General features: G+C 41.7%; 1 protein-coding gene across 2 annotated transcripts in view; it reads right to left on the bottom strand.

Annotated features, from left to right (window-relative positions):
- PRDM10 (PR/SET domain 10) overlaps positions 1-20,990 on the bottom strand; it is a 42,315-nt gene that overhangs the window by 11,108 nt on the left and 10,217 nt on the right. Inside the window, exons 3-13 of one of the 2 annotated variants that reach the window (XM_068418192.1) lie at positions 19,210-19,374; positions 17,538-17,597; positions 14,591-14,710; positions 13,376-13,583; positions 12,751-12,992; positions 11,488-11,691; positions 9,599-9,671; positions 8,829-8,946; positions 7,419-7,548; positions 5,055-5,282; positions 188-535 (exon numbers count right to left, since the gene is read on the bottom strand). In XM_068418192.1, coding sequence (XP_068274293.1) covers positions 188-535; positions 5,055-5,282; positions 7,419-7,548; positions 8,829-8,946; positions 9,599-9,671; positions 11,488-11,691; positions 12,751-12,992; positions 13,376-13,583; positions 14,591-14,710; positions 17,538-17,597; positions 19,210-19,374 — 1,896 coding nt within the window. The remainder of the gene's footprint in view (positions 1-187; positions 536-5,054; positions 5,283-7,418; positions 7,549-8,828; positions 8,947-9,598; positions 9,672-11,487; positions 11,692-12,750; positions 12,993-13,375; positions 13,584-14,590; positions 14,711-17,537; positions 17,598-19,209; positions 19,375-20,990) is intronic. The other variant, XM_068418193.1, reaches the window with a different exon arrangement.

The raw sequence follows: 20,990 nt of genomic DNA, 5'->3' as shown, positions 1-20,990 counted from the left end.
GCATAAGACAACATCTAGCAATGCTTGGTCACTCTTCCTTTTTAATTTCTGACTGACATGGACCCCTTTATCTTGTGAGAATGAACGGACATGCAGCATTACACAAGGACAGTACTGAAAAAATTCATAAATGGAGTGCTTGCAAGAGACCCAGGAGGCAGTGCTTCAAATCAGTACAGCATCTCACCTGGATAAAGTCTGGAAAGCGTTTTTTGCAGGTAGGGCAGGTGAAATAGCCGTCATTGACATGGATGGCCACATGATCTTTAAGCAGATCCAAGCGGTCAAAGGACTCGGGACAGAAAATGCAGGAGTATGTTTTCTGGTCCATGTGGAACTTCATGTGGCTCTCAAGAGCCCCGCTATTGATGAAGCCCTTGTTGCAGATGTCACAAGTCAAAGGGCAATTCCCTTCCCGTCCGTGAAAGCGTAAATGCTGATCCAGTTTGTCCTTCTCCCGGAAGGCCTTCCCACACTGGAGGCATTTGAACGGGCGAAAGGATTTCCGTATGAACAGGTGCTGAAGAGCTGCATTCTGAAAGAAACATCAGAGACCATTAATCTGTATTATTATGTATAGATTCCACATACAAATATTTTCAGAATTAAATTATATATACATATATATATATAAATATAAAGATGATCAGTGAACCCAAAGTTCAAAAAATGCTTTTGCGTTATAGTCACTGTCTCCATTTTACAGAAGGGGAGGTTGTGGCAGGCAGAAGTTAAGGGATATACCTGCAGCTTCTGCACCAAAGATCATCACAGAGATATGCAGCAGTGGTTTAGCATTGCCTGGAAAACTTCTGGTGGAACATACGTTCAAGAGATGCTGGCCTAAACCTTTTTGTTATTATCAAAAAGAAGGATAGAGTTTCAAAACATTACAGCAGGGGCAGAATGGCAGGTTTACAAGCAAGAGGTAAGAACTTGTGAGCAATTTGCCTGTCTTTGCCAATTAGCATATATCATGTGCAAGAGCCTGAAAATGAAGAAGAAAGATAAAAGACCCTTTTTCCCCTTCCCCTTCAGATAAACGTTATAGAGCCACCCCAGTCGTGACACCAGCGCTGCCTGCTGGAGGAACACACGCTGCTGGACATGTTGCCTGTAGAAATAAGCAAGTGTGCCATTTGCCTGCATTTGAATATTGGATGAGAACTTTTATGTTAGATGGTTGCAAAGCTGGCAGTCAGTCATACCTCTGCATGCATGAAATCCCACAGCACACTATCACCTGTACTGTACTGGAAGTACACTGCAAGATCGTCATGTCTCTGCAAGAAGTCTAAGGAATATTTACTCTTCTCCAGAATAAGATCTGTACCTTGCCATTTATTGATGTCTTCTCTTTTCAGATGTTTCAGAATCTACATCATGATAGCTAAAGAAATAGCACTAGAACATTGCTGGCACCTATGCTTAGACACGTTCAATATTACGTTCTTCTCCATGAGATACATTCAAGACTTCTGCAAACAGATTTCCCTGGTTTCCTCTCTCCTCTTCTCATGGGAATGTCTAGGCTGACATTTGCTGTGTGCCTTAAGCGTGTGCCAACAGCTGACTCTGAGAAAGTAAAGTTAGGAGCTCTTCTGCTGGAATGAGCTTGGGAATACTGTGAAATGCTGTGCTAGAGATTAAATTAGTGAACCTGAATGATCCTTTTCACCATCTGAACTGCAGAGGGAAACCTATACTTTCATTCCAGAAAAAGGAACACGAGAGCAACTGTTTTGCTGTAAAAAAGCTAACAGTTTCATACAGCAGCCCCAAATGAGCCCTCCCATGAATTGTCGTCATCTCCATTCTCCATTTTACAAGTGGAGACAATGGGAAACACGTGGATCCACTGTAAGTCACACTGTGAGCTGGAAAGATAGACACTTGCTGTGTAAAAATTAACGTGTTGCTTGGACTCAGAAGTATATAGTTTTCCCCTTTACTACAGGGATATGCTAATAAACCAAATAGTTGAAGAGATGCACTTCAAGTTCTTAACTCCACTATTACTGTACTTTGCTATTTGTAACCCCTGACAATCTGACAGTTAAATTTGCAATTAATTAGTAAGAAAACAACTAGAGGAATGCAAATTGTTACTCAGGTAACACTTAGTTCTGGACATTGGTGGCTTAAAGAACAACAAATGTGACAATTTATGATGCGGGGTCAATCAGGAAACACTAAACAGAAGTTGGACAAAACGTCACGTACCATTCGATTAGATACAGCAAAAACCCAACAAAACAAAAAACCAAACCAAACCTACCTGCAGCTCCAGCTGAGCAGGCAGCATTGAGGGAGAGAAAAATACTTATGTTATGCAATGGACTTTAAAACAGAAGCCTTGACTTCTGCAACAGTCACGCTTCTGCAGGTCACTGTGAGGGCCAGCTCTTGCAGCTAGAGTTTACTCTTTATTTAGGCAAAACTCCTTGGAGTTTTTTTGCCTCAGGAAACACTAAGCAGATCTTCAAGGTTTACTCTGTAGTTAAAAACTGCCCAAGGGGAGTGAAAGGGCAAAGATACAAACCACAGATCATCTTGAAGGTGTTTTGTGACCTTTCATGTTTTCTCAGAGTTGATTAGTAATGATGTAATGCGTATTGCAGAGCCAGAGTGAGAATGAAATGCTTTTAGCACAAGGGAATCATTAGGGCAGGATGACAACATGGCAAGGATTAGAAGAGTGAAAAAGTTAAGGAGCAGGGACTTTTTTTTTTTTAACCTCATCTTGCTGTTTGTACTCTTCGTTCTACAACCAGTTGCATTTCTTTCAGGACAAAGAAAGTGACTGTGCTTTCCAAATCATATCCCTATCCCTGCCGGTTCCTTCCTCTGAGTAAAGCAGTCACCCACACACAGGACATTTTAGAATCAGGTCTGTATGTTTAAAAAAAAAAAAGGCAATTTGGAAATGCAGATGTTTCTGGGATCAGCCCATTGACACTCTGGACACTGCCCAGAGCTGAATTAAAAAAAAAGAATATTCCTTTTGGCTGCGGATCACAACATTCTTCTAATTTGTTGCAAGAGTATCTTGAAGGGTGGGTGTATCTCTTTTCAATAGTAAGGACATGACTGCCGTACTCAAGGTCTGATCTCCAAGGAAACTCCACAGCAGATGCTGAAAAATGAACTGATCCTATCAGAACTTGAACCCTGGGGCACCAGAGATCAGTGCTTCCAGCTAGGATGAAAGGACTCCCAGTGTATCACTGCCTTAAACCTTGGAAAAGTTGAAGCAATTCACAAAGAATTATTGGGTTTGAAAATTAAATAAGTAATAAGGAAGAACTAGAGCTACACATATCTCCAGACCATAATCAGGAATCAAGACTTTCTACTTGTTCTTTGGAAGTGAATACACATCTTAAACCAAAATATTTGCTTGCTTATAATGTTAAGTGCATGTTATTATAAGAAGGTGCTGTGAACAGCTGAGTTGAATGAGTGCTCATAGGGTGCTAGAGCTTGCTGTGATTTTTCAGTGCTTAAAAAATAGCACTTGCTGGTGTACTCTTATCTCAGGCTCTCATTGCTCACAGTCTGACGCAATATGGAAAGGTGCTATGCAACCCTCCATCTGCCATTCTGCCAGTGCCCCTATCTTGAAACATCTCCATGACTCTGCTGAACACAAGCTGCCAGATGGATGGGATGTTAGGGAGATTTGGAGATACAAACACATCACCAAGGACTAAACCACCACTGCACTCCTCTTAGTTGTCATCCATTTGTGATGAATTTCCAGGGAACAAGAGCTAAGCCACAAGACAAGGAAGTAATTTCAGAATTTCTGTCCCTTTCATCCCGCATTTACTGTTTAAGAGTATCTTAAGTTCACATCTTGGGATCAAAAGTTCGGGGAAACAGGCAACACTTTCTCTTCCCATCACACTGAGGCCTCTACCTTCTACTGAGGAAGCTGTGGTGTATCGTAAGCAGTAAATACCCATGCACTTTACCATCAAAAACTCAGCATCTGCCTTTGTACTCTGTTATCCACCCTTCAATACATTCAGTAAAAATCCCCCAAGCTTTTAACGTATGAAAATCAAATTACTGGTAGAAACTTGTCACGCAGAGAGCGCAATCATTTTATACGGTTAAAACTTCTGCAGTCTTAATGTGTCTGAGCCAGATTCTTCCTTCCAGATATGCCACTGCATTTATGGGGTAACGCCACCACCACCTGTCTCGCATATAGATTGCCATAAACCGAGAGCAAAATTTGCCTCAACATCTTCCTACACGGAACAGTTACTCAACTCTTTTCTAATCCTTTCTCATCCCCTAAAAATGAAGTCCTACCCCAATTGCAGCTGTTCCTTTCTGTAATCAAAATTTTACCCATGGAAGAAAAAAGAAAGAGATTTTAGGCTGCATAAACCAATCTCACAGTTACACAGCTTGAAGGATTATTTGCTTGAATCATTTCCCTCCCACACATAACAGAGAGAAAACAGCTCACCCCGTTGACACAAAGCTCAGGCTCAGAGTGTTTGCTGTCGGTACAGAAAGCTCCTAGCACAGGTTTTAATCTCAAAGATGGGCAGGTTTTCTACCCCAAGAAAGGATTTTATCACTAAATATCATCACCATCATCAAAGTGGATCAAAACTGAGGTCGTGGTTCCTCTTTGGCAACTCTTTGCAAGAGTTCTGAGACACAGATGGTGCTGTGAGCAAGTCATTCGTCTGTGCCACAGTACCATGATTCAGCCGGCTGTTTGAAGCACTCCTGCTTGCCAGCTTGGAGGGACTGTGTTTCTATGAAAGAATTACTGTGCTGGAATTGAATCCGCTCCAATTGGTGACCAGTTCTCACCAGCATCTCATGAGATACTGGTTCTTTACATGAGATTTGTCTTCCTTTCAGTGCAAAGAAAATTGCTAGGAATGAGATGCTTTTTTCAGGATTTGGAAATGGATACGACAGGGGGAGAAAGACCAGCTGGTCCTGGCAAGCAGGTCCGGCACTCTCTGGGTTACAGCAAATGGAAAGGGTGAGAGAAGACATCAGCCGCTGTCCTCTTTGCTTACCCTGATACGCTTTGCTCGCCTCATGTCATCTGCTGTCATGGTGCTCTGCGTAGGCACCGTGCTCTCGTCGTGCTGCGGCTGGATTTGTAGCGGGTGGTTTTCTGACTGCTGCTCCAGTGCCGACTGCGTCTCTGATGGCACTGGAGTCTGTTCCTGCTGCTCCAACCCATTCAGTGTGGCTTGTCCGGCCTCATCAAACTGCCCCTTGCTGGAAAAATGCAGCAAGTCCTGAAATCGCAAATCATACAACCAGTGATTATTCCCCCCACCCACTGAAAAACGCTTTGATAACACTCAGCAGACAACAAGATTTCTACGTATTAAATCACAAGGTATAAACAAAATGTATCTACACTAACGCTTTCCCACTGTGTTCCACTGATGCTCTCAGCAGATCACCTCCACCTACAGCAACAACATTCAGAGCGCAAAGGAAGAAGTGCTGCAGGTAGGTGACTCTCAGCCATCATATTGTCTGATCGGACATAGATAAATTAAATGACCCAGCTGTTAATAGCCAAGCAAGTTCTTCTGCACTCACGACTATTAGTTCTTTAACCAAAGATGATATAGGCTGACCTGTGAGAAATTTTACGACCAAAGTGACTAGCACAGACCAGGAAAAGCAGAGAATTTCTGCCTTGTTGAAATTATCACTTTGAAACATTATCATGTGTTGTTATGCAGTGTCTTCTCCTTTCTAAAAAACTAACTGGAGTGCCAAGCTGGAGAGTGACAAATGAGATCATTATACTGTGCACTGTGTGTTTTGCTCTCCAGTTTCCAAGCTCTGCACACTCTCATCGACCCCGCTGCATACATCACTTATATTTATCACACGAGGCTGTTTTCCTCCTGTTTTGCATTAGCATAAAAGAACAAGGACGGTGTTGGGAGCAGGAAGCACATGCTAAAAATCTGCATTCTTTCCATATAAATTCCAATAATTCCTCTGGGATGGAATCCTCTCATATTACAAGAGGAAAGAACACAGATCCTTACCTGACATCACTTAATGCAACTAAGGAAACTTCAAAGCACAGGCTAGGAGACGGAGCACCAAAAGTCTATCAGCTCAAGGCTGGTACTGTCAAAGAGCAAAAGCAGGTGCAGGAGGAGAAGACGAGGGAGGTGCCAGAAGGAGTGCAGCTGTTCTAAACCGTGAGTGCTTATCAGATAGAGACACCCAGTAGAGCAATATAGCAGCCAAATGTCCAGTCCTGGCCTAGGTGGCAAGTTTCCACGCTTGCTGACACTAAACTGTGCTCACAGCATCCCGAGTCTCAAGTTCTCAGGCAGATGAACTCCTGCCTAGTCATTAGTGAGGCGGGCAGACCTCCAAATGCCTGGGACATAACCATGGACCTGCTTGACTGTGTAGACACATGTGAGTGAGCTCTGGGCTGTGCTCCAAGCTTGCAGGATGTGAGCCACCTCCAGTCCAGAGGCCGTTCAGACACATTAGCATAGGACTGCGCCCAGTAAACCCCATGTCTCCAGAGTTTGGGAGCAGCATTATGTTTACTTGTCTAAATGGAGCTGGCTTGTGTCACATCAGCTTGCAAAGGGGGTGATCTCACAACTCTCTGCGCTTAATGAGACATTTAGGGCAATTCTGTGCGCTCAGAAAACGAGCTGCAGGCATTCATAGGCAACGTATACATTCCTCCCTCTGAGTCAGCACTGAACCATGACCCAGCGAGATGCCAGAGGAAAATTACCCCTCCAGATATCAGCTTTCAGCAAAGTCATAAAACAGAGCCACTGATCCCTTGTGACACCTTTCATAAAAGGACTTGGTGGTAACCTAAGCACGGTCAGCATCAGAGAGAATTTAGCATTTTACTTAGATAAATGCATCGCATTAGGTCCCTACAGAATATAACCAACAGCCACAAGCAAGAGAACATTTTGCAATAAGAATGCCTACAGGAGGCCCTTTTGTTAATATTAAAACATCATAAAGAATCATAGCTCAAACTGATTTAATTCTACCAGCAACAGTTATAAGAGCAGGCTGTGACCTCACATTCCAGAAAGGACAAAGACGAACCTAAATTCCCATTACAGTTTTACTGTCTAAATTACTTTTGTGATGCTGCTAAACTGCTGGAATAACCTATCTTACTGATAAGTGCTTCGAGATGAAAGTTGCTGTAGAAATGCAAGTGATTTTACAGTTTTTATAGAAGGAAAGTAGCATGCTCCCCTGGCAGAGAATCACAGCTAGAAAAACAAGAATTACTTGGGTATAAATCTGAAGCACACCCTCAGTTTGCACTGATGCCCCAAATTCTTTTAGTCAAGAGGTTTACATCCCACATGATTTTTTTTTTCCCCTCCTCCCCATCCCCAAAAATATACCTGCGTCCCTTCTTCACACTTTTCCCCATTTTCATTGGTTACTTCTAAACGCATGAACTTGGGAGGGCGCCCCGGGCGTCTGCCTGGTCCAAACCTCCTCTTTCCTCGCCCACGACCTCGGCCTCTGGCTCTGCAGAATACATAGTGCTCCAGGTTAGTGACAAAAAAAGATGGATTTGGAATATCCAGTGATTTTATGCATTCTTTCTCAGCATCACTATTCACCCATTCAACTCAGTAAAAATGGCCCACAGTAAATAATACAACCTGAAGTAATTCTGCCAGAAAAAAAAATAGGGTACTGGCTGGTATCTATTTATTTTGTGCTTTATGAGAAATCAAAGTCCGTAACATATGAAAATTTATTTCAGCAATCGTGGGACCAAGAGGACTACTGGCTTCTAGCAAGTCCTCTGCCATGGCAACTCTCTGACTTCCAACCCCTGAGCGTACAGTGCCCTGGAAAGCACTTTCAGCTAGATGGAACAAGTGCACAAGGAAATTTAAAACCTGAAGCCATAACATCCCTCCCCAAAAAGGCACTTAGCCATTGATGTCAGGCAGTAAACTGAAGGGAACAATTTTCTGTGTGTCATGATTTTAACCTGGCAGGCCGCTAAATACCATGCAGCCGCTCGCTCACTCCTCCCAGGGACTAGGGGAAGAGTATCAGAAAGGTAAAGGTAAATAGACTTGTGGGTTGAGTTAAAAACAATTTAATAATTGAAATAAAATAGTAATAATAATAATAATAGAATACATAAACAAGTGATGCACAGCGCAACTGCTCACCACCTGCTGACCAATGCCCAGCCCAGCGATCCCAGAGGAGAGAAAATCCCAAAACCACAATCCCAGCAGAGAGAGCTTTCCAGCCAACCCTCATCTCTATTGAGCGTGACAGGGAATATTTCATTGGCCAATTTGGACTCGTTGCTCTGGCTACGCTCCCTTCCAGCTTCTTGTGCACCCGCACACTAGCAAAGCATGGTATGTTGGAAAGTGTTTGATTTCTTAGCAACAGCTAAAAACATGAGTATATTACCAACATTCTTCTCATACCAAATCCGAAGCATAGCTCTATTCTAACTACTAAGAAGAAAATCAGCTCTATCCCAGCCGAAACCAGGACACTGTGCCAAAAAACAGAAAACAAAATGCAGCTATTTGCTAAGTTTCAGGAAAAAGGCAGCACCGATGTCTTCTGCTCTCTGATGGATGTTTGTAGGTTCAGCTTTTAATAGGTCAGGATAAACTACCTTGCCAGCCCCATGAGGAGCCAAAGCACTAGGAGACTTGTTCTCCAAGCTCTGTATCTGCATAGATCTGTAGGGCAAAGACTCTCCTTCCTGCAAGCAAGTTTGGGGAAGCAGGATAGTGACACGCAGACAAAGCTAAAGCTTTCAGTACCTGCTGAAGAAGTCCAGCTTCTCATCGTGGGAGTTGAGGTGCTGCTGGAGTTGCTCTGAGCTCATGAAACGACGGTTGCACTCGTAACACGGCCAGTTCTTCTCTTGCTCTCTGAGAACTATGTTCAATTGGAAATGTCAATAACAGCATTTCAGGCACCACCAATTAAACACCTCATTTTTTTTTTCCCCCCAAGCCTTTCTGTCCTCTGTGGGCCATATTTCTCCCCTGAAGGTTAGACAGACTGCAGAATACCCAGCACTGCTCCATTTAGCTTTGCTTTTATCCCCTCTGCACTGTGGCATGAGTACAGCTCATCACAGAAACACAAAAAGGTCGCTGGGGACAATTCATATGGACTACATGCACTGCTTAAAATTCAGGAAGATTTTGAAATATACCCTTGTATGGAAGAGACACATTCCTACAGGACTGTGTCTCTGGCATAAATTAGGGGAGATCAAGAGAAATTTCTCAATCTAAAGCAACATGGTTTATTACACAGACTCAACATTAGACATCAAGTACAGAAACATACCTCTTTCCAGTAGCAACCTAATGCTTCTCAGAAACTGAGGCAGAAGGTTAAATTATTGTAATATTAGCATGAGAACAGTTAGCAGAAATAAATTCCAATAATACAACCTAGATCTTGTTCAACTTTTCTCAACCTAGCAGAAGTTTGGGAGCACTACACAGGCCATATACTTGAAACTAAGAAGTACAACACCCAACCACCATCACACTAAGAGCAGAAAAGCCCAAGTTACCCTTCCTTTCCTCCTCAGATATGTCATGGATCTTCTGGTTCACAAACTCTGCGTAAGAGGCAGCGTACCACACCTGCAGCAGGAATACAAAAGGTAAAAGAACACTTAGATGGAACCAGAACTAAAGGGAATTCAATTGAAAATGTTTTTTAAGCAATACTTTTACTTCACTTGCCTCAACCACTAACTCTTACTGCTCCTTTCATCCTCAATAATAAAGCCTGTTGAGATCCATATGCCCTCACTGAGGAATAAAGTAGCTTTGCCCAGAAAGCATATCCATTTAATTTTTAAGCTATAGCCTCCTAATACGAATGTTAACCTCACACATGGCTACCAGTAGCTCTAAAGGAAATAACAATAATTTCTTTAGACCTGAATGTATGATTGTAAAGGATGGGTGTCAGCAGAGTACTGTTACTTGTTGTACCAAGAGGATGGCAAAGTTTTTAACTTAGAGGATTTCCCATTTCTTTTCTGCTCTCTTTACATAGACAATAGGCAGCACCGTCCACAGAGACTCATTTAAAGTGGTTCTGAACTTCTGAAGGATTGGAGCATCATTTCTCATTTTATCTCACTGTTTGATTAAAAAGCTTCTATTTTAGAAGAGATTTCTTAAGGAAGGCATGAACAGATTTTCAGACTGAAAAATCTGGGCGAGTTTAAACTTGCAGTGGGCCACAGGTTCTAACTCCTTCAAAGACTCACTGGCAGGTGCATGTTACTTTGCAGGCATCTCACTAGCTGGACAAAGAAGAAAGTCTGGAGCTCCTAGACTACTCACCTGTCATGCAAGACAGAAGTTCTCAGCTTTAACTGACTGATCCTCCTAGTCCAATCTTTGGACAAAATTTATATGAATGCCCTATGTCCACTTGGGGAAGAAAACCCATTACCAAGCCTAAGTAATTAGCGTTCCATTATCAAACCAGTTTTACGTCAAAAAACACTACTAACACATGAAGCAAGAAAAATGGTGCTTCTACAGGCAGGTCTGTAGAGATTGAATTAAAGTCTGATTTCAAATTGATTTAAAAACTGTTGAGAAAATGATGTTTGGATACACTTAAAATGGATTAATAAGGTTTCTAGTGATTCAGATTAAACAAATTAAGGACTGATTTCAGAGAAACCAAAAGAATCCTACTCTTAAAAGTCAGCAACAAGGGTATAAGCAGGCTTTTGCGCTGGTTTAGCTAAGTGTGTTTAAAACTGGTTTTTGTTAAATTGTTGAAATTTACGTGCAAGAAAAGATTTGAAGAACAAAATTTCCTGATATCAAAGTTTGTTGGTTATCCCCAGTTCCCCAAAAGATGTTGAAAACGAAGGCCATCTCAGCCAGCCATGCTGCTTTGAGCTCAAAGTAACCAATATATTTTTAGAGGGAACAAAAAGTAACTCACAGAGAAGTCACAACATCCTTTATCATTTTCCACATGCAAAGTTTCAAAAGTTCCAGGAAAGCCAGGTAAAGTGAGAGACCATATTCACTTAAGGCACCAGAAAACAAGTCAAGGGCACACAGGACTAACTGGAAAGGGCATCCAGAACTAAAAAGAATAAGACTGCTGCAATAAAAATTAGATTGCATCAGCAAAATATATGCAGTGTAAAGCATGACAGTGACAGACACATTATTTACACACATTTCAAACTTTTATACCTGAGCCAAAGCTCATTTAAAATCTGTAAGTTGGTGGCTAACTACTTACTGACTTCAGTGACATTTGATTCAGGCCATCACATGCTTTATCAGAGGGAAAAAAGCCCTAAAACTATTTACAGCAATCATTTCTGGCACTTGGAGATGCACTTATTACATAGCAGCTCTTAAGATTTGATTTCATCAGCAGAAAATGAGCCACGATACACGAGCAATGCCATACCTTGAGTTCCTGCTTGGGCTCCACGTTTTTAATGGTTGTGTAATAAATATGGTGGCCGTACTGATACGCTACCAGGTTCTGCTCCAAATGGTTTTGAGCTGGACGCACAAACATCATCCAGTTACAAAGAGCCTCGCTAGAAAGTTCAAACCACAGGTCCTCTTGCAAATCTCTGTCTTTTCTGTCACCCTTATCAAGGGACACCTGTAGCAAAATCCAATTACATGTGACTAACTGCCTGGCATCGGGTTCAAAAGAATTTGAGTTTCTAAAAAAAACTACTGCGACCATGCAACTTTTACATTATAAAAGCAATGAAGGCACAGCTAATTTTCTGTCTTTGCTGACAGGCATCCAGAAACAGGCAGCACTCAGACAAATACTTAAAAACAAGTAGAGATTTAACTAGGGAGACACAATAGACCCTTCCATGGCTTTCAAGGGCAAGAAGCATTCATTAAAAGGGTCAGGCACAATACTTGACGTGTGGCTATGAACAAGGCACAAGAAACTGTCACTTTAGTAGCCTACACAGCATCACTTGTCAGATGTTTTTAAGTGGCAGACCCACTTCTCCTTTCACTTCCCGACTCGTGACACTGCCTCAAGCTGGAAGCAGCGCTTCTTTAGCTGAACTTCTGTTGGGTTACTGAAGCAGCCTGTGGTCACAACTTCCTTGTCAGACACTGACCATCAGAGATCAGCGCTCCTAAGACTGTGGACCTAATCTCCAGCAAATAAAGGACCAATTCCTATAACGAAACCAGTAAATAAATGGATAAAAGTGAGTCAAATCCATTATACCTCATGCCAACGACTTGGCATGAGGAAAGAGAGAAAAATCTCTCCTTTCCTCTGTATCTTGTGGGGGAGAGAAGGGAAAGGGGAAGAAAAAATATTTTTAACTTAAGTTACAGCATGACACAAAAGAATGGCTGTAAAACATCCGCAGATGCAGTTGCTATTTTTATGTCCAGATGCTGCTTCTGCCCACATGAGAGTGATTCACAGCATTCCACGTTGAGTCCTATATACCATAACACCGTAATGGCAGAATATTCACCACAATTATTGTGTCTCCCTGAATAACAGAGAAGATTTCAAGCCAAAATCTGGGTGTTTGAGTTATATTCAGAGATGGAAGTAACAAAAGAACGTCTCCAGTGAAGTAACTGATGAAGGCAGAGTGACAAACTCATGAAAAATCAAAGCTTAAGCACAAATTGATCCTGATTCTTCTCTCGCACACACACACACGCTTACCTTCAAATGGATATAGCAGTCTTTGAGTTCAGTTTGTCTAACCAGGGGTCCTTCCACAGGTCCAAACTGTGTGCGTTTTGGGATACGTCTTTTGGAGAACACACCTCCCAGGAACCTGTCTATATAGAGCACCAAGGGGAGGCTGGCTCTCGCCCTGGTCAGCACAGGCCGGTTTGGGATTGGATGCAAAGGTCCATGTTTTGGACACACAGAGGGATGTGCGTTATTACACTCTTCACACCCTACAACACAAAGTCAGAGAGGACAGGGCTGTCAGGCAGACACTCACGCACCAGCTCACAAGAGACAGCCTTATCTCTCTCTAAACATCTTTGGCTCAGCTGTGGGAACATTTATTCCAATAATCTGTCTACATTTTAGAACATTAGAGAGGGCAGCCTCCTGCAAAATTAAGAACAAAGCAGCTCAGAGACTCCACCTAAGACAGAACCTTGTCTTTTTAGTGAGGCAGCCCAGGATGAGTACATATTTCTGGGTATAAAGGTGTTTACTTATTACTGCTAAAATCTGAATGGTTTTCGACTCCATTTACTACAGGACTGATGTAGGTGAAAGAAAAAAGGGGAGGGCAGCTAACATACTACATACTACTTCATATGCTTACACAAATCATTGGGATCAAAGGGTCGAGGTGGATCTGGATCCCATTCATCCATGTCAGTGTCTTCCCCATCTTCATCCTCATCTTCATCCTCATCATCTTCCTCTTTTGTTTCCATCCTTCCCATTTGATTCTGCAGAGGTGCTAAAGGGTCAGAACCATCCACTGCCTCCATAGGAGGTAACACCTGGTTATGCACCGGTAATGATGCCTGAGGAGAGAATTCACAACAATCAATCAAAATTGATTCACGAGGAAAAACACTCCTACAAGGACGAGCAATCAAGGTTCTTGCTAGTCTACCCTTTCTGCTTCCTTTGGTAATGGAAAGAAGGACAAGGGAGAGTGAAGTGGCATGATAAACGATTGCTGAGGGATGTTTCACATCGCTGCTGCTGACAGCCTCACTCAGTACAGCTCTGTGTCACTACCTAGCTCTACCCTGTCAAGGACTGACTTCTCAGGAGAAGAAACTGAAATCAGAGTAGTTCTGGACCCTCACAGGTCTGAAACAAAGTCCAGGCTCTGCGGAAATTATCTAGAGCCTAAAGCTGTATTTTAACTTCTGTACAAGCGAGAGAATCCTGCACTTTGGCACAGGATCTTTTCTCTCCTGTCGTACAATCAAACAAAACCAACCCCCAGAGCGCACATGCAGAGATCAATAAGGGATGAGACAACACAGGGACTAGATATAAACCATGCGACATGGAGGACAGTTGAGGGCATTGTATTCTCTCACTAATCTTAAAGTTTATCCCTTTCTTTCCTATTAAAAAAAGCAAGAATTGAAGCACACCACACAGAATATTCCATCACCCGCGCCAGTTTCTCATGTAGAGAACAAGAAATACTATGCACAGTAAAGCTGTCTTAAAAGACTGGCAAAGAGACCCATGGATGTTGGTCCTATGTGACAGTCAGCATGACACCTTCTGTTAACTTTTGCTTTTCAAAGCTCAGAGGAGTATTTTAAGGTGGCTGCTCGAGACAGAACAATCTGTAGAACAGGTTTCTCTGTATATTAAATACATGATCTCTCCTTAAAAAAAACCCCACACATTCCATGGTGAGACTATGAAAGACAGTACAAATCTGTGCTACAGCTTTCTCGCGTCTCCTCCCATATCACTCAGACATGTTTCGTCACCTGAGACAACGGAGCAATGAAATCAGTGTACTCGTACATTGAAAAGAAAAGGGTGCCTGGCAACTTACTCTATCTGCTTGTGGACCCTGCTCCAGAGCCATTTGCTGGGGGGATTCGGCAACGTTGCCGAGCACGGACAGGTTGGTGGGATTCATGCTCTGAGCAGCAGCAGGCAAGAGCACAGTTACCTAAAATTATAGGCACTCATTTTAACACTGCATCATTTCCATCAGTCACTTACACACGGGCAGTGCCCTGCATGCAAAGCTCCCTGGAGTCCTACACTAGGTCAAAAACTGCAGCATTTTAATGATTTTTTTTTTTTTTTTAGTAGGGATGATGGACTTGACAAAACCTGTAGATGCAGGGACAAAGGGAAAGGCTTCAAAACTCAGTCTAGATTTTGCAGCTTTTGAATTTCCTGTCTCCCACTTTGGCTTTAAATTAAGGTCCTACCCAGCCAGGGCTCAAACTGCACTAAAAACAGCTGTGAGTTGCTCTTTAGCTCTTGGTAAAACCAGTGATTTGGGGTCTTTTCTATCTCCAAATTTACTTTTTTTTTTTAAGGGAAAAGGTAAAGAAGGAAAAAGAAGCATCTCCTCTTTTTACCTATCCTTCTGTTTCTCAAGCCAACCAAGATCCACTATAAAAACAAGATGGCATATTGACCTCGTTGGAAAATCAAGCACTCAAATGAGAGGATTCCAGCAATTATTTTTTCTTTACATTATTTGGTCACACTATAAATTTTTGGTTGTTTTCATACTCATTTTTTTGTGTAGTAACAAGAAAATTAATGGGTATTACCTTACTGCTCCCATCCATTAAGACAAAGCAGAATTAAGATCCTAGGAATCACCTTTCCTCTCTTTTGTTTCCTCACAGGAATTTGCACCGTTAGCCTGCACGATTTTTCATCCTTCTCTACAGTTGACATGTGGCTTCTAGTTTGTGCCTCTGAGTGTTAAACAGCTTTTACACTAAAATTAAATCCCCTGCCCCTCTGCAGAGTGTTTAATAAATATCAGATAAAACAGAGAACAGTGAATTGTGCCAACGGTGAAGGAGCAGACAAGAAAATCCATAACAAAAGCAGATAGACAGTCGTAAAACTTCAGATCTAGTTGTTTAGTTTAAAGAGGTATTAAGAGTAATTTATGAAACTGCTTAGAAACTACAGCAGAAAGACTTCAGGGAACTGTGTGACAGTGAGGAGGAAACCGCCAACACGACAGCTGAACCAAGCTGTCTGGTATTGACATTTCTGATGCCAAGTGGCAACCGAAAAGGCATCATTATTCAATGGCACACCTCCAGGTCTGCCAGCAATGAGAGGTTCACACTAGCTTGTGTCTATTTGTACCTCATATTAGCATTTCCTACTACTAATCACACTTCAAACATATCCTTACTTTCACTTCCTTGTCAGACACTGCAAGGAACATAGGCATTATTTTTAAAAACCTTTCCGTTTCTTTTTATGATAAAGTTTCTTTTGAAAGACAAGAGGAACTTTAATTATTGTTTTAACATTTGTTGTCAGTTCAGGGATGTGCTGTATGAAATGTAAAAGCACTGGCAAAGGCAGGAGCTGCCATAATGAGGGACTAACCACTCACAAGCAAATTAACATCTCTGCTGGGACTGCTGTCACAGACAGTGTTGGAAGGGAGGACGGGCTGAGGACACACAGACAAGTGCTCATGCCCTTGATACTCAACGTGGGACAGTAACAGCGCACCACCTCTGCTGTCAGAATGTCATTTGCGCTGCACGTGTAAGTTAATCACAGACTGGTTTGGGTTGGAAGGGACTTTAAAGATCACCTAGGTCCAATCCAACCCCCCTGCCATTGGCAGGGACACCTTCCACTAGACCAGGCTGCTCAAAGCCCCATCCTACCTGGCTTTTAATCACCTATTTATTTGTTAAATGAGCTTTAAGACAATTAAATAGGATTTTTTGGCTTCTAAATGCAAAGAAACTGATGTGGCAAAAAAATCCAGAATGACACTCCAAATACCTCCAGAGAACTGGAAGAAAACAGGTAACACCTTTACTCTGTCAGTCATATCATTTCCTGCCTGTGCATTAACAGTTCAGAAGATCTTTTTAGCAAGAAGAAAATTTATTTTCAGGGCACACTCAACCCTTCACTCTGCCCCAAGACTGTCAATAAATACGCATTTTAATGATGGCGTTAGTAATGATTCAGATCTAACACGTCAGTTCACACATGCCATTAAAGACTTACCAAGCAGTAATGATTTTAAGTCTCTACGACAAGCTGAGAATTTGAACTAGATCTGAAAGCACCTATACCTGATTACCACAATGCAGTCCCCAAAGATACTAGTAAAAGTTAACAACAAACCCTTCACATCCACAACAGATGAAACAAGAAAAATCAATCAAAACTTTATAACCACATGCTCCAATTTTGTTGTTCCTCACCCACTTCGCACTGGCAAGCACATCAGACCTGGGATGCCCTGGTTAGGTAAGGGAGCCAGTAACTCAACTTCTTCAGGTTTTACAATTAATTTCCTGTGAAGTTTCTAGTAAATCTACAATTTGATCCAAAGCTGCTATCCCTTGAGAGCCTTTTATGAATTTAAAGGCATTTGGTTCTGTGTGAGGACCCAGTCTTTCCAGAATGACATTAAAGTCAGCCACATCAGCTTGCTGACTTATTTAAAGGGACACTGTTGAAAGATTTTTCATTATATCTGGGGCAGTAAATTAGTATTTTTGTTGAACATGAATTAATAAAAATAAACTCAAACTTTTAACTTTTTATTGTCATTCATGCACAAACTAGCCAAGATAATAGTGCCTTCTTATCATGAGCTTTCTGCCCTTGATCACTGGGATGACAGTAAATGACTGAAGACTGCCATTTGACAAATCCAGAGGTAAGCTTATTACCCTCTAGCACCACAACAATGTCTCTTTACTTTCAGTAACAGTTTCCTTACAGTTTAAGGCCCAACGAAAATAAAGTCTCTTTCTTACCTGCTGGGTGGTTGCATCCTGTTGGACGTAAGCCACTTGGGACGGATCTGTAAACAGAGTCTAGACAAAGTGAAAAAGGCTTATCAGACTGGCCTGGGGGTTGTTTACTCCCAACTCACACAAAAGTTACCCTGCCACCAAGAAATGATCCACAGTTCATCCTTTGCTAACTTCTAGTGTGGCTATTACCACAGCAGACTACTTCAACTTACCCATGTGAACCTACGTGCATAGACATTAAACTAAAATGAGGTATTGCTCCATAAAAAGATACTATCATATTTATGTGGCAGTTTTAATCTATATACTTAAAGTGCTTCACGGGATTTTTTTTTTTAAATACAGAAATCACTTTGGCAATTGCAGATTTGATAAATTCTACAGAATGAAATTCAATAGCCTTATGAAAGCTAAATAATACTTGAGGGCAGGACAGAAGATGACTATTTATCTTTCTGCAAATTCACACGAAAGTTCCTCAAAAGAAACTACGCAGATATCAGGCATACCCTACATGTGAATTTGACATGGCCAGGGTGTTGGTTTTATAATTTCATAGAAGACACGGCAACTCCAATATTCTTACAGTAGCCTGCAAGAACAGCCCCGATGGGAGGGCTTCCCCCTAGGAAAAGCAAGACTCAGATGAAAACTAAGTATTGACTGAGGTCAGCCTTGCTTACTTTGCCAAAACTTGAAAAACCTGAGCTTGTAGCAGTCTGGCTCCAATAAAATAAAGCACGTCATAATACAAATTCCATTGGCACTTTGATGATTTCACATCATAGTGTCTTAATACTACACTTCTTTTGACAAAATGACAGTATTTAGAGTTTTCGAGTTACTTGGTCAGCAACTTCCTGGGAGATTTCCTCTCAAAATATCTTATCCTCTCAGAACATCCCACCATGTAGGAATCATTTTTATGTAACAGCTAAGAACTGAGTAAGAGAGCGACCACGCCGCATGAGGCTACACCAGTGTTGCTGCGGGTGTCAAGTACGTGCACTTTGTAGCATTGCTAATCTGTCCTGTCAGCAAAGACAACATAAAACAGTCTTGACAAAGCATGCCTGTTCCTCCTCTTTTATCTGCCCACACAGAGGTACAGCCACATACTGTATTAACCCCATACAAACACATGCTGTCAGAGAATAAAAGCTATTTGATATAATTATGAAGGAGAAAAAGAACCTAGGTCTATAAAATCAACAATTTCTCTGAAGAGAGACTACAATATTAGATTGAATACACTGAGATCCTCTGCAAAAAGACGTGACTGTTATTGTAACTATCAATTATGAGAACTGTACTTTGCAAAACAAGGACTCTTCCAGATTAGCATTTTACTGAATACAACAGAAGCAGGATTTCTGGAGAGATTATCCGTGTTTTAGAAAACACCTTTGATTTAATTATCATCTCATCCACCTTCAGTGAAATAACCAGCATTTCATAATTCATAGCCTCGACATCCTCTGATTACCACATTTGCACATCGGACAAATGAACAGCATGAGGTCCCTGATCAGCAATGGGCAGATAAAAGCATTAAGAGCAACTGCCTGCTATTTTCCAGTCATACCACTTGGCTGGCAACCGGTTTTAATCTCAAACAAGATAGTTTTGTTTTCTAGGTGCCAAAACGGGGTGGGCTCAGAACCACACATGCCTGCGTAGCTTCCACGGGATGGATGTAAACAAGCGTGTGCTCTGATGTGTCCACGGAGGTGTAGGAGGTGCCATCCGCTGTGTAGACCACCTGCTGCGAGGGACGGTCCTGCTCATCGCTGTACACAATCTGTGCCACTGTCCCCCCCTCAGGGACAAAGTGCACCTGGGAAAAAACAAACCAAACAGATCCTGTACTCCAACTGAAACATATGCCTATGGGAAACAACACAAGGCACAGGCTGTAAGGTGCCTTGGAAAGCAGGGAGTACCTTGTGTCCCAACTAGCTAGCCAATTGTTTTGAAAACAATAAAAAATGCACTGTATAATACACATTTAAAATCTCAATTAATTATGCTAGCAACACAGAAATCTGGACATAAACTACCATCAGTTTCTGGTTTTACCCTGCGTTTTAACTCAAGACCTAACCGGTATAAAGGGCACCTTCCCATACTTAGTTCTTGCATGATGCGTTGAAAATTCACAAGAGAAAGAAAGTTTAGATTTGAACTGCTGTATCTATGGGATTTATTGGTATATTGTTTTCCTTTATTCTCATATTCCTTTCTGGATTTATGATAATGACTTCATTCAGCTACTTCTGTAGTTGGAGGTAATTTTTTTGCTGTTTGATGAACGGCTAACAGAACCTATTAACTTTGATACTGCTTCAAGTAATAGCATTGCACCTATCACGAGGAAGCAATAGCATATGTTCGATTGCTTCTCTGTAGTATGCACGTGCAGTATCAGTAGAAACTTAAACTATTCAAACAGAGAAACATAACTGAAAGCATTAAGCAACGATTCCAAGGACTACTGGGACAAGTTATGTCTAGGGCAGCAGTTTAAATCCAAACAAGTTGATTTTGACAGAACATTATGATCAGAAATGATGATTAGCAGCCTACCTTAAACAAGCTAGGATACTTAATTCCAGTGGCAATAGGAACATGTTTATCTATTGACACCCTTTCCATGCTGAAAACCATTTTCAGCGCATGGGAAAAATAGGACAGTTAGCAGGAAACCTAGTTTCAGCATCCATATTCATATTCACATAAAATGTTTTCACATAAAACGATGCCACAGTTGCATATTTTATCTACTTTGTTTCTCCTTTTAGCTTACGTTTCAGAAGACACCTGGTACTCCCCCATAGATGCTAAGTGCTGATTCTGTACGATAAATCCTCATGCAAACACTACAGTAAGGATGCATGCAGTGCTTCACATTTGGAGAGCAGGCTGCAAATACTAATTAAGTCTTATAACTGCCATGTGCAAACAGCAGTATGGTTATCCCATTGTACAGATAATGGGACACAGGCCACTGAAAAGTGCCTTTCTTCGCAAATTTCAAAGCTGGAAATTACCAGGAGAGTCAGAATTTCTCTCTCAGCTTGTGGGTCAAATGACATGCAGCACCCTCTTCATAACATATTCAAAAGAATAAATCAATTTACAGTCTTCAGACATTCTCAGCTGCATTGTCTCAGAGACAGAGGGACTAGCTGCACACATCAGAATCTGACTGTGTTAGTCACTAACAATTAACATTTCTCCACTACCCAGATGCCTGACTGGAAAAAATTATTCATATTCCTTTCCCCAAGGTCCACCCACAGTTCCAAATGCTTTGACCGATGCCATCAAAATGGGCTGCCACAGACCACAGATTTTCTTAATATTCACTAATCTGAATACCCTTTCACTTTCCCACATGCTTATACATATATTTGGACACTGAAACTTCTACAGCCACTGGCTGGTTTCGTT

This window comes from Nyctibius grandis, chromosome 25 (assembly GCF_013368605.1).
Source record: "Nyctibius grandis isolate bNycGra1 chromosome 25, bNycGra1.pri, whole genome shotgun sequence".
Classification (NCBI taxonomy): domain Eukaryota; kingdom Metazoa; phylum Chordata; class Aves; order Nyctibiiformes; family Nyctibiidae; genus Nyctibius; species Nyctibius grandis.
Note: the sequence above shows the minus strand (reverse complement) of the source record. Positions and strands in the feature narration are given on the sequence as shown.